General features: G+C 41.6%; 1 protein-coding gene and 4 non-coding genes across 5 annotated transcripts in view; 1 reads left to right on the top strand and 4 right to left on the bottom strand.

Annotated features, from left to right (window-relative positions):
- Positions 1 to 16121, top strand: part of LOC120061671 (NUAK family SNF1-like kinase 1) — a 71109-nt gene that overhangs the window by 33380 nt on the left and 21608 nt on the right. The window contains exon 4 of the mRNA XM_039011566.1: positions 6208 to 6273. Coding sequence (XP_038867494.1) covers positions 6208 to 6273 — 66 coding nt within the window. The remainder of the gene's footprint in view (positions 1 to 6207; positions 6274 to 16121) is intronic.
- trnag-gcc lies at positions 6432 to 6502 on the bottom strand. Its single transcript has one exon. It is a non-coding gene; the product is annotated as a tRNA-Gly (tRNA).
- Positions 8808 to 8878, bottom strand: trnag-gcc. The gene has a single exon. It is a non-coding gene; the product is annotated as a tRNA-Gly (tRNA).
- Positions 9516 to 9586, bottom strand: trnag-gcc. The gene has a single exon. It is a non-coding gene; the product is annotated as a tRNA-Gly (tRNA).
- trnag-gcc lies at positions 9968 to 10038 on the bottom strand. The gene has a single exon. It is a non-coding gene; the product is annotated as a tRNA-Gly (tRNA).

The raw sequence follows: 16121 nt of genomic DNA, 5'->3' as shown, positions 1-16121 counted from the left end.
GCGCGAGAGAAATGAACACTTTCTCCTTAATCTCTGTAGCCAAGTTGCCATCTTTCTTAGCAACAGTAAGGCTTGAGTGGATTTTCACAGTAGTGGGAGAACTGAGGAGAGGGTTGTGTGTTTTCTCCCTGCTTAGGGCATCTGGGAATCCTGTTAGTGGAGCCAGGACATCTTTCACTATCTCCAGTGTAATGACTACAGTCGTCTTTGGTATAAGATAGCACTTCTTGTTATCAGAAAGAACTGCGCAAACAGCTGGCTGTACCTCGACTAACCTGTACACCCGCACATTGACTCGGTACCTGTACCCCATGTACTGTATATAACCTCGTTATTTTAATTGTATTGTGTTACTTTGTATTTTTTACTTTAGTTTATTTAGTAAATATTTTCTTAACTCTATTTCTTGAACTGCATTGTTAAGGGCTTGTAAGTAAGCATTTCACGGTAAAGTCTACACCTATTGTATTCGACATTTGATTTAATTTGCGTAAGAAAGCGTTCTACCATCTCGTAGGCTGAGCCCTACCTTGTTGGTTCATCGTGGATGAGCTTTTGGTCTGGTAAGCACAGAAGATCCTGTTTAGCTTCCTGCTGCCTATTCATAGGATCTGACCTTGTAAATCCTGACACTGTTTTTCGCAGCCTGGATAAGCTTGCACAACACGGTCAATGTTCAGTGCCTTGTTGATTGCCAGATCTAGGTTGTGCCCAAAACATGGGATCCAATTGTAATCTAAGAATGCCTTGCAGTTATTGGATGCGTTTTCTGTTAGTAGCAAGTCCCAGTCCTCCTTCAGTGTTTTGTCCAGTGCTTCTCTTAGGCTCTCTGCTGTGTGGTCGCTGTTCAGCCCAAGCACCATGATTGCATGTCCCAGGTATCTGAAACAACGAACTGAACAGTCACAACCATGTATCCATTCATTGCTCTGCTGGTCCAGAGATCAGTGGCGCATGAGTAGCAGTGGATGTCTTCAAATTGAGCCTTTATGTTTCGCTGTAGAGCTTTGGTATCTCTGTATTCATGAAGAAGTTCCGGTAGCACATATAGTATTTGTGGTTCAGCTTCCTCACGAGTTGTTTAAATTCCCACTTCTCTGGCACTGGCATGTGGTCCACACAGCTTTCTTGTCCTCTCTTGAATGTGGTTCATAATGCTTCAGGTTATCAAACAGCTTTGGGAGGGTCAGGGTGGGCTGGGTTTGTATTCATGTAGGCCTGCATTGATTCTGAAGGGAAAGAGGGGGGAAAAAACAGGTCTTCATTTTCTCTTCCATTGTCTCCCCGACACACACACACACACACACACTTGGAAGGTGAGTGATGGTGAGTGATTGATGGGTAGGGCCCAGTAAGGGATGTTACTGGTTGATGACATACACGCACATTATATGGGCGTAAAAGACAAGTGGACTGGCACATTGAGAGACCAGCTGCTGTTGCCCAGAGGAACATATTCACTACTATATAAAACGGTACTACGTCTTCTAAAATGTTGGTATCATAACATTTTGGTACCGTGGTACCGATATATATCTAATTAAATGTCTGATTGTTCAAATTTGTGCCCTTCTTTTCAAGGTATTGGAAAACTTCCCTGATCTTTGTGGTCGAATCTGTGCTTGAAATTCACTGCTCGACAGAGGGGTATCAGTGACACAAACTCTCAATTTAATCAATTAAACAATTCAGGCTGTATAACAAACATTTTTGGGAAATGTCAAGGGGTGTTAATACTTTCTGAAGGCACTGAGGGCTGAGAATTTGCAGAGAACTCACGATGCGATATCACGATTCTTAGGTGCCGATACGATATGTATTGCGATTCACACAATTCTATATGTATTGCGATTCGATGTTCCAAACATATTGCTCACCATATGTCTGCTGCAGAGGGACAAGAGAGAGCCACGAGAAAACTAGTTTTCATCAGTCATCGAAATAAAAGTGCCGAAAACAAATTGGCTCCCTATTTCTCCATCTTATTTTTAAATATCTATGAAGGAAAAATACAGGAGTTTTGGTGCAGGTACAGTCAACTAGCGCAAAAATATATAGTCAAAAATAATATCCCGCGATGTAACTGTATCGATTTCTTTCCCCCCATCACTTGTAGTACTGAACTATACTCCACTCAAGTTTACTGTAGAGTAAAGTACAAAAGAGTACATTATAGACATACGGGAAAGGGAAAAGGGGATACCTAGTCAGTTGTACAACTGAATGCCTTCAACTGAAATGTGTCTTCCGCATTTAACCCAACCCCTCTGAATAAGAAAGGTGTGGGGGGATGCCTTAATCGACGTCCACGTCTTCGGCACCAGGGGAACCGTGGGTAAACTGCCATGCTCAGGGGAACAGTGGGTTAACTGCCATGCTCAGGGGAACAGTGGGTTAACTGCCATGCTCAGGGGAACAGTGGGTTAACTGCCATGCTCAGGGGAACAGTGGGTTAACTGCCATGCTCAGGGGAACAGTGGGTTAACTGCCATGCTCAGGGGAACAGTGGGTTAACTGCCATGCTCAGGGGAACACTGGGTTAACTGCCATGCTCAGGGGAACACTGGGTTAACTGCCATGCTCAGGGGAACAGTGGGTTAACTGCCATGCTCAGGGGAACAGTGGGTTAACTGCCATGCTCAGGGGAACACTGGGTTAACTGCCATGCTCAGGGGAACAGTGGGTTAACTGCCATGCTCAGGGGAACAGTGGGTTAACTGCCATGCTCAGGGGAACAGTGGGTTAACTGCCATGCTCAGGGGAACAGCGGGTTAACTGCCATGCTCAGGGGAACAGTGGGTTAACTGCCTTGCTCAGGGGCAGAACGACAGATTTTTACCTTGTCAGCTCTGGGATTCGATCCAGCAACCTTTCAGTTAGTGGCCTAAAGCTCTAACCACTAGGCTACCTGCCGTGTTTGGGCCACATTAGAATATAATTTGTCAATTGACATACCTTGATTAGACTATAATTTAATGACAACAAAGATTATATTAACTCAATCATGGTTGGCTTGATGAAGTTACCAATATTAGATGTAGACAGTTTAGGAATATTCCTTTTAATAAGAAATGACCAAACTGTATTAAGTTTTATCTAAATTGGATGATAAGTAAGTATACCAACAAGCTTTACATTAATAAAATGTGTAGAGGAAATTGTAGATTCTCTCTGGTAAATGAGAAAATACCTCATTTCAGTTGTATTGAATTATTTTCAAATAGGTAAATTTGTGCTTAGTCTTCTCAAATATTATTAGGTTTAATTTATACCCAAGATAATTCCCACCAGAGGGCTAAATAGTTAAACATTTTAGCTGCACAGAGCCCTGACCTCAACTCCATCGAATATCTTTGGGATGAATTGGAACACCAAATGCGAGCCAGGCCTAATAGCAAAAAAAATTTGGGACAGTATCCAGGACTTAAAGTTAACACACTGAGATCAGCTTTAGGGAGCAGTAGTATGGTGGCCAGTAGTGGTTGCAATTGAGATCAGGTGTGCGGGCGGGTGATCTTAGCGCATATTTATGGTTTAACGAGAGTTCACCTCATGTTGAGGCAGTGCTCAATGTTGGTTGCAATTAACCCACTTAGTTTGAAACGGAGCAACAGGCAAACATGGTACTGCTAAGCCACAGGAGGCTGGTGAGGGGAGGACGGCTCATAATAATGGCTGGAATAGAGTGAATGGAGTGATATTAAAACATTTGTAAACCATGTGTTTGATACCATACCATTAATTCCGTTCCAGCCAATACAATGAGCTTGTCCTCCCCAGTTAAGGTGACACCAGCCACCTGTGAGCTAATCCCAAAAAATCCGGATCACTGCAGTTTCTCTTCTCAGGGTGTGAAATGAAGCAACAGGCAATCATTGCACCGCTAAACACACAAAATCCTACTCCTAATACCAGAGAAACTTTGTGGGTCAAAGGAGAATTACAGTTGAAGTCGGAAGTTTACATACACTTAGGTTGGAGTCATTAAAACTTGTTTTTCAACCACTCTACAAATTTCTTGTTAACAAACTATAGTTTTGGCAAGTCGGTTAGGACATCTACTTTGTGCATGACACAAGTAATTTTTCCAACAACTGTTAACAGACAGATTATTTCACTTAAAACTCACTGTATCACAATTCCAGAGGATCAGAAGTTTACATACACTAAGTTGACTGTGCCTCTAAACAGCTTAGAAAATTCCAACCGCCATTAAAAAAAGCCATACTACAGTTTGCAACTGCACATGGGGACAAAGATCGTACTTTTTGGATAAATGTCCTCTGGTCTGATGAAACAAAAATGGAATTGTTTGGCCATAATGACCATTGTTATGTTTGGAGTCAAAAGGGGGAGCCTTGCAAGCCGAAGAACACCATCCCAACCGTGAAGCACGGGGGTGGCAGCATCATGTTGTGGGGGTGCTTTGCTGCAGGAGGGACTGGTGCACTTCACAAAATAGATGGCATCATGACGAAGGGAAAATTATGTGGATATATTGAAGCAACATCTCAAGACATCAGTCAGGAAGTTAAAGCTTGGTCGTAAATGGGTCTTCCAAATGGACAATGACCCCAGGCATACTTCCAAAGTTGTGGCAAAATGGCTTAAGGACAACAAAGTCAAGGTATTGGAGTAGCCATCACAAAGCCCTGACCTCAATCCCATAGAAAATGTGTGGGTAGAACTGAAAAAGCTTGTGCGAGCTTTTCAGCAAAATTCACCCAACTTATTGTGGGAAGCTTGTGGAAGGCTTCCTGAAATGTTTGACCCAAGTTAAACAATTTAAAGGCAATGCTACCAAATACTAATTGAGTGTATGTAAACGTATGACCCACTGGGAATGTGATTAAAGAAATAAAAGCTGAAATAAATCATTCTCCACTATTATTCGGACATTTTACATTCTTAGTTTATAGAATCTGTGTCGTGGTAAAAGTTAAAAAGATACATTTCCTAGTTGGTGCAGAAATGTAGGAAATAGGAGACTTAGGAAATAGTGAACGCCTATTGGCAGAGTTTTGGTATAAAGCTCTTCAGTGGAATAAACCATATGCATGTGTGCACACCAGAGCTAGCTCATAGCTGATACTGCTTAACACCAGATGGCTAAATTATGTTGGTCATTTTATTTGGAGTTTGCAAAGCATGTTTAACCCCCCCATCTATCCCCCAACCCCAAACCACTACATTAGAATGAAGAACAAAAAACACCCCTCGCTATTTTAGCTTTGGAGCTTGATGCTGCATCCTCTAGTTGTGTCTGACCTCAAATAGTGTTCTAAAATAGACATGAATGTTCCGGAACGCGTGAATTATTTAGAATGCTTCTGAGGTATGCAGCTTTAGCAGGAAGTATTTAGGCTTCAGGGGAAAAGGAACGTTTTTAAAAGACACGCCACAGAAACCTCTCTCTTTCCCTATTCATGTCTGTCTCTCTCTCCCCCCCTCCTTGTTTCTTTATCTTATTCGCTCTCTCACATTCACTCTTCGCCTGAATTGACCTCTGCTGTGCTATTCATATTTTCCTGTAGCAAACTCTCAAACCCGCTCTTTCTCTCTCCCTCTCTCTTTAATATCGTTATACTACATTAGAGATATCATCTGTCCATGTTGGATTTGTTATAGAGCTGGATTGTTAATTGTGATAATACAATGAAAGACAGAAGGAGGGATAACTGAACAATCCAAAATAATTAAGAAAAGCTAATTGAAAGACAAACAGAAACAATAACTAAACAAAGCCCTGGCTATGAATAGACTAACAAACACAGACCAGGTTTACACACACTCAGACTGTATACTGTTGACCATTCACCAGTACTGTATGCTCGTGGATTAATCATTGAATCAAACACTCATATCACGAGAATTAACTTTCAATGTCAATTAGACAATTACATTTTCATCTCTCCTCTTTCAAGCTGTTCTTTTGTTCTCTTAATCTGTTCCCTATTTCTCTTGAATCTCTATACAGCAACTGTGTTACAAAATGATTGATATCACACACAAAACACAAACACACACTGGACCTCCACTTAAGTATTCAGGCCATGTTTGTGTAAATGTCATCTGCTCTCTAGTACCTAAATCAACAAAGCAGTGTCTTCCTAGAAAAACATCAAGGGGGTGAAGAATCTGTGCGTGTGTAAAGATCTGTGTGTAATAGTGGTACTTTACTTGATTGTCTCTTTCCCTCTCCTTCAGAATGGTGTGGTCCATCGAGATCTGAAGCTGGAGAACATTCTACTAGACCAGGACCTGAACGTCAAGGTGAGAACACACAAAGAATTAAAAAAATAAATCGGTTAAAATCGAACCCTCCTATTGGTATATTGAAAATGTGATTCTACAGATTTTCCGCTTATGGTGAAGACCTTGTGCCTGTCATCCAGTGAGTGTAAAGGGTAGTTATTTTAAAAGGATATGCCTGCATTGGCCGGGAATCGAACCCGGGCCTCCCGCGTGGCAGGCGAGAATTCTACCACTGAACCACCAATGCTTAGCTGTTCTGTTAATTTTCTCCAAGGCTCACAACACAGTGAGGGTGGCGTGAAGGACAAGGAGAAGGTAGGAGTGAAGCAGGAAGGAGGAGTTGAAAATAGGAGAGAAAGACTGGAAGGGGTTTAAGAGACATATAGGACAAAAATGTAGAGAAGTAGTTTGTAAATAGGTTGATATAGCTCCCATGGACATTCCCACACGCCCTCAACTCTCACTTACCTTACCTGATACTTCCTCTATGGACATTCTTTATCCTGCTGCTCCCCCCCCTTCTACTTCCTCTATGGACATTCCCACACGCCCTCAACTCTCACTTACCTTACCTGCTACTTCCCCTATGGACATTCTTTATCCTGCTGCTCCCCCCCTTCTACTCCCTCTATGGACATTCCACCCCCCAACAGTTTTTACTCTGCCCCCACCCCAACGTGTTGCAGTTGTTAATATGCATATTATTACTTTTTGTTTTTATTTCACTCAATGGTCTTTCTGCTGCTCCCCCTGTGGTCATCCCCTCCACCCCCTCAATGGTCTTTCTGCTGCTCCCCCTGTGGTCATCCGCTCCACCCCCTCAATGGTCATTCTGCTGCTCCCCCTGTGGTCATCCCCTCCACCCCCTCAATGGTCTTTCTGCTGCTCCCCCTGTGGTCATCCCCTCCACCCCCTCAATGGTCATTTTGCTGCTCCCACTGGTCATTCCCCCCACCCCCTCAACAGTCTTTACTAGAGGTCAACCGATTAATCGGAATGGCCGATTTTAATTAGGGCAGATTAAAGTTTTCATAAAAATTGGTAATCGGCATTTTTGGACACCGATTATATTGCAATCCACGAGGAGACTGCGTGGCATGCTGACCACCTGTTACGCGAGTGCAGCAAGGAGCCATGGTAAGTTGCTAGCTAGCATTAAACTTATCTTATAAAAAACAATCAATCTTAACATAATCACTAGTTAACTACACATGGTTGATGATATTACTAGTTTAACTAGCTTGTCCTGCGCTGCATATAATCAATGCGGTGCCTGAAATTGTGTTACTTCTCTTGCGTTCAGTGTAAGCAGAGTCTGGGTATATGCAGCAGTTTGGGCCGCCTGGCTCGTTGTGAACTGTGTGAAGACCATTTCTCCCTAACAAAAACCGTAATTAATTTGCCAGAATTTTACATAATTATGACATAACATTGAAGGTTGTGCAATGAACAGCAATATTTAGACTTAGGGTTGCCACCCGTTTGATAAAATACGGAACGATTCCGTATTTCACTGAAAGAATAAACGTTTTGTTTTCGAAATGATAGTTTCTGAATTTGGCCATATTAATGACCTGAGGCTCGTATTTCTCTGTGTTTATTATTTTATAATTAAGTCTATGATTTGATATTTGATAGAGCAGTCTGACTGAGTGGTGGTAGGCAGCAGCAGGCTCATAAGCATTCGTTCAAACCGCACTTTCCTCCGTTTGCCAGCAGCTTTTCGCAATGCTTGAAGCACAGCGCTGTTTATGACTTCAAGCCTATCAACTCCCGAGATTAGGCTGGCACTAGTCAAAGGTCTATGAAATACAAATGGTATAGAGAGAAATAGTCCTATAATAACTACAACCTAAAACTTCTTAACTGGGAATATTGAAGACTCATGTTAAAAGGAACCACCAACTTTCATATGTTCTCATGTTCTGAGCAAGGAACTTAAACGTTAGCTTTTTAACATGGCACATATTGCACTTTTACTTCCTTCTCCAATACTGTGTTTTTTGCATTATTTAAACAAGTTTGAACATGTTTTATTATTTATTTGAGACTAAATGGATTTTTTTGATGTATTATATTAAGTTCAAATAAAAATGTTCATTGTTCATTCAGTATTGTTCTAATTGTCATTATTACAAATATATATCTATATATCTCGGCCGATTTAATCGGTATCACCTTTTTTTGGTCCTCCAATAATCGGCCGACTTCTAGTCTTTACTCTGCCTCCACCCCAAGGGACATTTATTTATTCATCACTGTATATAGTGCTACTTCTATTATATTATTTTTATTACAATTTTCATTATTTAATTTCACTAGCACTGCATGTTGAAGCTCGAAGCCTTAGATTTTCACTGTACCCTTCAATTACACCTGGAACCCTGATATTAGAATTAGATTTTCAAGGAGTAGGTGTCAACATACTTTCGAACATGTAGTGTATGAAAACAAATACATGGTACTTATTTATATATTTGAACATGGTTGGAATGAAATTTCCAGAATTTATGTGAGTAGATCCCAAAATGCCCCCCCAAAAAAGGAAACCATGCATTGGCCGGGAATCGAACCCGGGCCTCCCGCGTGGCAGGCGAGAATTCTACCACTGAACCACCAATGCTTTGATAGAGATAAAATCTCCCCGAGAGTAATATAACAGTCTCAATGAAGTGAACCAGAAGTTGAAATATGTTGAGTTACTATTTAGCTATCCGTCTCGAAGGAGCATTAAATGAGAGGCAGTACAATGTAATTAGAGTGTTGTTACATAGTACTTACAGCCTGTTTGCAACGAGGATGTGAAAATAAACATATTTGAGATACCTGACTGATCTAAAAGAATGATTCTAGAGGTTTAGCAATAATTAACTTGTTGACAAATGCAATCCAAAAGAAAAGTTAATATTTTCTACTAGTACTTATTTCGGAGTAAATCCTACAATGCTTAACTTTTCCCACATTTTGTTACGTTACAGCCTCATTCTAAAAATGATTAAACAGTTTTTTGCCCTCATTAATCTACACACAATACCTGCATGTTGAAGCTCGAAGGCTAAGATTTTCACTCTACCCTACAATCACGTACATGTGACCAGTAAACAATCTGAATTAAAATCAGCTAAGGGAATGAGATGTTTGACGAGCAGGTGTCCACATACATTTGGCCATGTAGTGTATGTAAGCAAATACATGGTACTTATTTATATATTGAAACATTTCTGAGTCGATCCTAAAATACTTTTTGAAAAAGTCATACATGCATTGGCCGGGAATCGAACCCGGGCCTCCCGCGTGGCAGGCGAGAATTCTACCACTGAACCACCAATGCTTTGATAGAGTATATTACCGTCCCCTATAGTCATATAATAGGAAAATAGAAAGGGGACGACGGGTCAAGTTGGAGGGGGGATGGAGTTAAAGCAGATGGGAGTTAAGGCATTTGTGAAAAATGTAAAGTAGTTGTTTTGAAAGGTGGTATGATTTATGTCTGATTGTGGACATCAGCTTGTTTACGACATGGATTTGAAAATAAACTTATTTGAGATACCGGAGGGATCTAAAAAGAATGATTCCAGAGCTATAGCCATAATTAACTTGAGTTTCAAATGTAATCCATAAGATCATGTAGCTGCTGTTTAAAAATGTGTAAATAAATACATGTACTTATTACTTCTATGCGAATATCCAACAACATTTCAAAACGTGTCTGTGCATTGGCCGGGAATCGAACCCGGGCCTCCCGCGTGGCAGGCGAGAATTCTACCACTGAACCACCAATGCCTTGGTGATACAACTGTCTAGACTTCGGAGTTTGAATGGAGCATGCGTTTGGCTCTGTCCGTGTGTTTTGTGTTTGTTTATTTCTGTTTATTATCTGTTTCACTTGCTATGGCAATGTAACCACATGTTTCCTATGTCAATAAAGCTATGAATTGAATTGAAGTGAAAGAGAGGGAGAGGGAGAAGGGAGATGTAGACTGGATGATCGGAACCAAGTTAGTCAGACACTGAATTCCACTTCCCTAGACCTCTTTCTGAACCATTGAGGATGAGTGAGAAAATGCAGTTGCAAGGCATATAGTAATAATGGTTCATCCTTCCTAATCCTTCCTGTTAATTAATATACATTAATTACGTAAACAAGCATACATGACTGTTCCATGCGCAAAACCCTCTCACAGACATTGTCATCTGCTCTTAACATAGCATAGTTAATTGCCTGCTGATTGGACATAAACAGCAGATGGGCTTCCCATTGTATTCAAACTGTTTGGGTAGGTTTTAGACTCCAAGAACATTCACACCTGGCCTAATGGGTAACCAGTTGACTGGACTTCACAGAGATATGGAAGTTGACAAAAAACTGAACACAGTTGCAATGTTGTTCTTTTTTTATTGCAACTGGGGTAAACAATATGTAGCCTACAGTAAAGTGTTTCCTATATTCCTATATGATATTGATATCAAATGGAAAAATGCAGCTGATATGGACTTTCCATATCGGTGCCCATCACTACAGATTAATGTTTGAGACAAATACTTATTGGTCATTGATTTGACAAGGACCATGTTCTTTGTATGCTGCACCAGAGTTTTCATTGTTAGTTTTAACTGTCAAGCTGGAAAACACAATAAAATAACTCCGTGTTGACTGAAAGCCAAAGCTGTGAAATGTGCTGCATTGTGAAGGCATGCGCTAAGAACCAGCCTAAAGACATGGTGTCAGTTCCTATAACCCAGCCCTGAAGTCATTCCATTCCTTTTATGGCCGGTACTCCCCTTATATGGTTGCACAGCACGAGGGAATACACGGAATCTGCAAATCTGGGAAAGCAGAGGGTTTTAATAAAAGTCACACACACTGGCTAAGAGTTAAAGAAAACAGACTACGTACTTTTCTCTCAGCAGCTTCCATACTTCCTCACCACAGTGGGTATTATTCAGACCAATGCGGAAAATGCCATTCTGTATGGTATGCAAGTTGCCCTTAGACACTGATTCAAGGCCAGTTTAGCATATTCTCCTCTAATGGTTAAAGCTGGAATCATTAATAGGTGAAATTGCCACGTACGTTTTGGATATTACAACAAAGAAGTTAGTGCAAACAGTTGCATGCGCAATAGGACAGCAGAATATGCACTGCACATTTTGTTCCTACGCTGTAGAACAGTCCTTTCCTCATATTTTTATTTTACCTTTATTTAACTAGGCAAGTCAGTTAAGAACAAATTCTTATTTACAATGATGGCCTACTAATAGCAATTACAATAGTGCTACAGTGGCAGAATAATAGCTAAGGAATAGCAGTGTAAAAACATAGGCTACAAATTGGGCTATAAGATTAGATGTACTTTATTATCCATTACCTTACAGACATTGGAAATGTGTGTTTATGCTCATAACCCAACAACCCAAGAGACACACACACACCACAAGGAGCTGGAAGCAATGGGTCAGCCACCGTGCAGAGTAAATGTAGGGGGTTAAGTACCTTGCTCAAGGGCACTGGGCACTCTGTCTGAGCTGGGATTCGACCCAGTTACCAGAGGGTTGCTGGCCAGCTTCTCTAATTATAGCTAGGCTACCTGCTAAAATGGTTAAGGCTAATGGGCTAGACAACAATAGCAGTGTAATACCATCAATGGTAATAATAGACCAGAAGTAATGCTATACAGGCTAATACACTGTAATAATAGGATTAATAGCAGCAAGGCTAACAGCATAGTAGCAATGGGCTTCCGAGTGGCGCAGCAGTCTAAGGCACTGCATCTCAATGCAAGAGGAGTCACTACAGTCCCTGGTTTGAATCCAGGCTGTATCACATCCGGCCGTGATTGGGAGTCCCATAGGGCGGCGCACAGTTGGCCCAGCGTCGTCCGAGTTTTGCTGGGGTAGACCGTCATCGTAAATCAGAATTAGTTCTTAACTGACTGACTAGTTAAATAAAGGAAACATTTAAATGGGAGTAAAGCCCATTGGCAATAGGCAATAACGTTTTAGGAAGCTAAAAATAATAGCAGCTAATTATTAGAAACAGGCTAATAGAGAATAAAGTATACACTATAAAGCTACTAGCACAAATGAACAGCTAGACTAACACTACAGGCTAGTAAGGAAAGGTTAAGTATTATAGCTGAAAGGCTAATAAGCTAGTAGGAAAATGATATAACATAAAAGTAAAACCATAAATTAGCATTGAATGTTAGCATTCCGGTTAGCATACTAAATTCTAATATAAACAAGGCTATAGGGGCCGCCATCTTGGAATTGTCACATGACAACAATAACAACAGGAAACAGCGGCCGTATTAGATAGGTTAATTAACTCGCTACCTGCGGCCATCTTAGGCCTGTAGGTTTCAATAGCAAGTAGTGTGACTAGTGAGAAACAACACCAAAGTAAACACGATAAAACAGGCTAATGTAACATGGCATAGTACTAGGAGGTAAAATACTAACATACTGTAGTTACGGAATACCAGTTGGATAAAAGTTGAAAAGTTGTAAGCAGGTAACAAGGGATTGTTAAATAGAACCTCTTCAGGATCGGTGGGTATTTCGTGGGATGGTTGAGCTAACGTAGGCTAATGTGATTAGCATGAGGTTGTAAGTAACAAAAACATTTCCCAGGACAGACATAGCTGACATTGGCAGAAAGCTTAAATTCTTGTTAATCTAACTGCACTTTCCAATTTACAGTAGCTATTACAGTGACAGAATACCATTCTATTGTTTGAGGAGAGTGCACAGTTATGAATTTAAAGTTAATAATAAACCAATTAGGCACATTTGGGCGGTATTGATACAAAAGCTTGAACATAAATGCAATGGTTCATTGGATCAGTCTAAAAACTTGGCATATACAAATTGCACTGAGCTGGATAATACATTATGGCCTTTCTCTTGCGTTTCAAAGATGGGGGGACAAAAAATAAAATAAAATAAATTCATGTTTTTTTCTTTGTATTATCTTTTACCAGATCTAATGTGTTATATTCTCCTGCATTCATTTCACATTTCCACAAACTTCAAAGTGTTTCCTTTCAAATGGTATCAAGAATATGCATGTCCTTGCTTCAGGTCCTGAGCTACAGGCAGGTAGATTTGGGTATGTCATTTTAGGCGAAAATTGGAAAAAAAGGGCGGATCCTTATTAAGAGGTTTTTAAATAGGACTACAACAGCTGCATAAACTAATACACAAAGGCACTCTGGCTCCACAAAGTCCACTTACTTTGGAAGGAGAGATGTCAGAGTAAGCTGCAGAAACTTCTAAGTTTAATAAGGGAGCCACAGAGGGGTTTTCCACGTGATCCTAGAACTATGCGTAAGGGCAACCTCGGCCCAGAGGCATGGGGTACTGGGTGTAAAATATTAAAGGCTGATCCAGGTGGACCATGAATAACGGGCATTACTAGAGAGCTACAGGTGCCAGTGGATACGGTTCAGCCACTACAGGTGCCAGTGGATACGGTTCAGCCACTACAGGTGCCAGTGGATACGGTTCAGCCACTACAGGTCTGTCCAGCAAGAACAGGTACAAGATATCTTCAGACAGGTTAATTACTGATCTAAGGGTTCACCACACCACACTCATAGACAGTAAACATTGTAAGTGGTTCTATGGAAAATAATAACATTAAGTAAATAGCCTACAGGGCATCTCTGGAATGTCAAAATAGGCTATATATAATGTATATTCACATACTGCAAACTGTAGGAATATACCGTGTAGGATACAGTAATAACATATCTGTGCATTGCCATGAACACTGTAATGACCAGACAGTAAAACCAGTTATATGACTGAATACAACAAAGTAGCATACAGGTAAATAACGCACACAACTGAGAATTACCACTGATAAGCATAGGCTAGTTCTACACCAATAGACCCTTTTCCAATACAACACACTACAGACTGCAATCGCATTGAATAGTCCCCACGATATGCAACTGTTCAGGGATGTCAAGAACCAATACACGCAGTCAGTCAGGAAAGCAAAGGCTAGCTTTTTCAAACAGAAATTTGCATCCTGTAGCTCTAACTCCAAAAAGTTTTGGGACACTGTAAAGTTCATGGAGAACAAGAGCACCTCCTTTCAGCTGCCCACTGCACTGTGGCTAGGTAACACTGCCACCACCGATAAATCCACGATAATCGAGAATTTCAATAAGCATTTCGCTACGGCTGGCCATGCTTTTCTCCTGGCTACCCCAACCCCGGCCAACAGCTCCGCACCCCCCGCAGCTACTTGCCCAAGCCTCCCCAGCTTCTCTTTCACCCAAATCCAGATAGCTGATGTTCTGAAAGAGCTGCAAAACCTGGACCCGTACAAATTAGCTGCGCTAGACAATCTGGACCCTCTCTTTCTAAAATTATCCGCCGCCATTGTTGCAACCCCTATTACCAGTCTGTTCAACCTCTCTTTCGTATCGTCTGAGATCCCTAAAGATTGGAAAGCTGCCACGGTCATCCCTCTCTTCAAAGGGGGTGACACTCTAGACCCAAACTGTTATAGACCTATATCCATCCTGCCCTGCCTTTCTAAAGTCTTCGAAAGGCAAGTTAATAAACAGATCACCGACCATTTCGAATCCCACCGTACCTTCTCCGATGTGCAATCCGGTTTCCGAGCTGGTCACGGGTGCACCTCCGCTACGCTCAAGGTACTAAACGATATCTTAACCGCCATCGATAAAAGATTGTACTGTGCAGCCATCTTCATCGACCTGGCCAAGGTTTTCGACTCTGTCAATCACCGTATTCTTATCGGCAGACTCAACAGCCTTGGTTTCTCAAATGACTGCCTCGCCTGGTTCACCAACTACTTCTCAGACAGAGTTCAGTGTGTCAAATTGGAGGGCCTGTTGTCCGGACCTCTGGCAGTCTCTATGGGGGTACCACAGGGTTCAATTCTTGGGCTGACTCTTTTATCTGTATATATCAACGATGTTGCTCTTGCTGCGGGTGATTCCCTGATCCACCTCTACGCAGACAACACCATTCTGTATACATCTGGCCCTTCTTTGGACACTGTATTAACAAACCTCCAAACGAGCTTCAATGCCATACGACACTCCTTCCGTGGCCTCCAACTGCTCTTAAACGCTAGTAAAACTAAATGCATGCTTTTCAACCGTTCGCTGCCCGCACCCGCCCGCCTAGCATCACTACTCTGGACGGTTCTGACTTAGAATATGTGGACAACTACAAATACCTAGCTGTCTGGCTAGACTGTAAACTCTCCTTCCAGACTCATATTAAATATCTCCAATCCAAAATTAAATCTAGAATCGGCTTTCTATTCCGCAACAAAGTCTCATTCACTCACGCCGCCAAACATACCCTAGTAAAACTGACTATCCTACCGATCCTCGACGATGTCATTTACAAAATAGCCTCCAACACTCTACTCAGCAAACTGGATACAGTCTATCACAGTGCCATCCGTTTTGTCACCAAAGCCCCATATACCACCCACCACTGCGACCTGTATGCTCTAATCAGCTGGCCCTTGCTACATATTCATCGCCAGACCCACTGGCTCCAGGTCATTTATAAGTCTTTGCTAGTTAAAGCTTCGCCTTCTCAGCTCACTGGTCAACAACACCCACCTGTAGCACGTGCTCCAGTAGGTATATCTCACTGGTCTTCCCCAAAGCCAACATCTCCTTTGGCTGCCTTTCCTTCCAGTTCTCTGCTGCCAATGACTAGAACGAATTGCAAAAATCGCTGAAGCTGGAGACTTATATTTCCCTCACTAACTTTAACCATCAGCTATCCGAGCAGCTAACCGACCGCTGCAGCTGTACATAGCCCATCTGTAAATAGCCCATCCAATCTACCTACCTCATCCCCAT

The sequence above is a fragment of the Salvelinus namaycush genome, chromosome 16, assembly GCF_016432855.1.
Source record: "Salvelinus namaycush isolate Seneca chromosome 16, SaNama_1.0, whole genome shotgun sequence".
NCBI lineage: Eukaryota > Metazoa > Chordata > Actinopteri > Salmoniformes > Salmonidae > Salvelinus > Salvelinus namaycush.
Note: the sequence above shows the minus strand (reverse complement) of the source record. Positions and strands in the feature narration are given on the sequence as shown.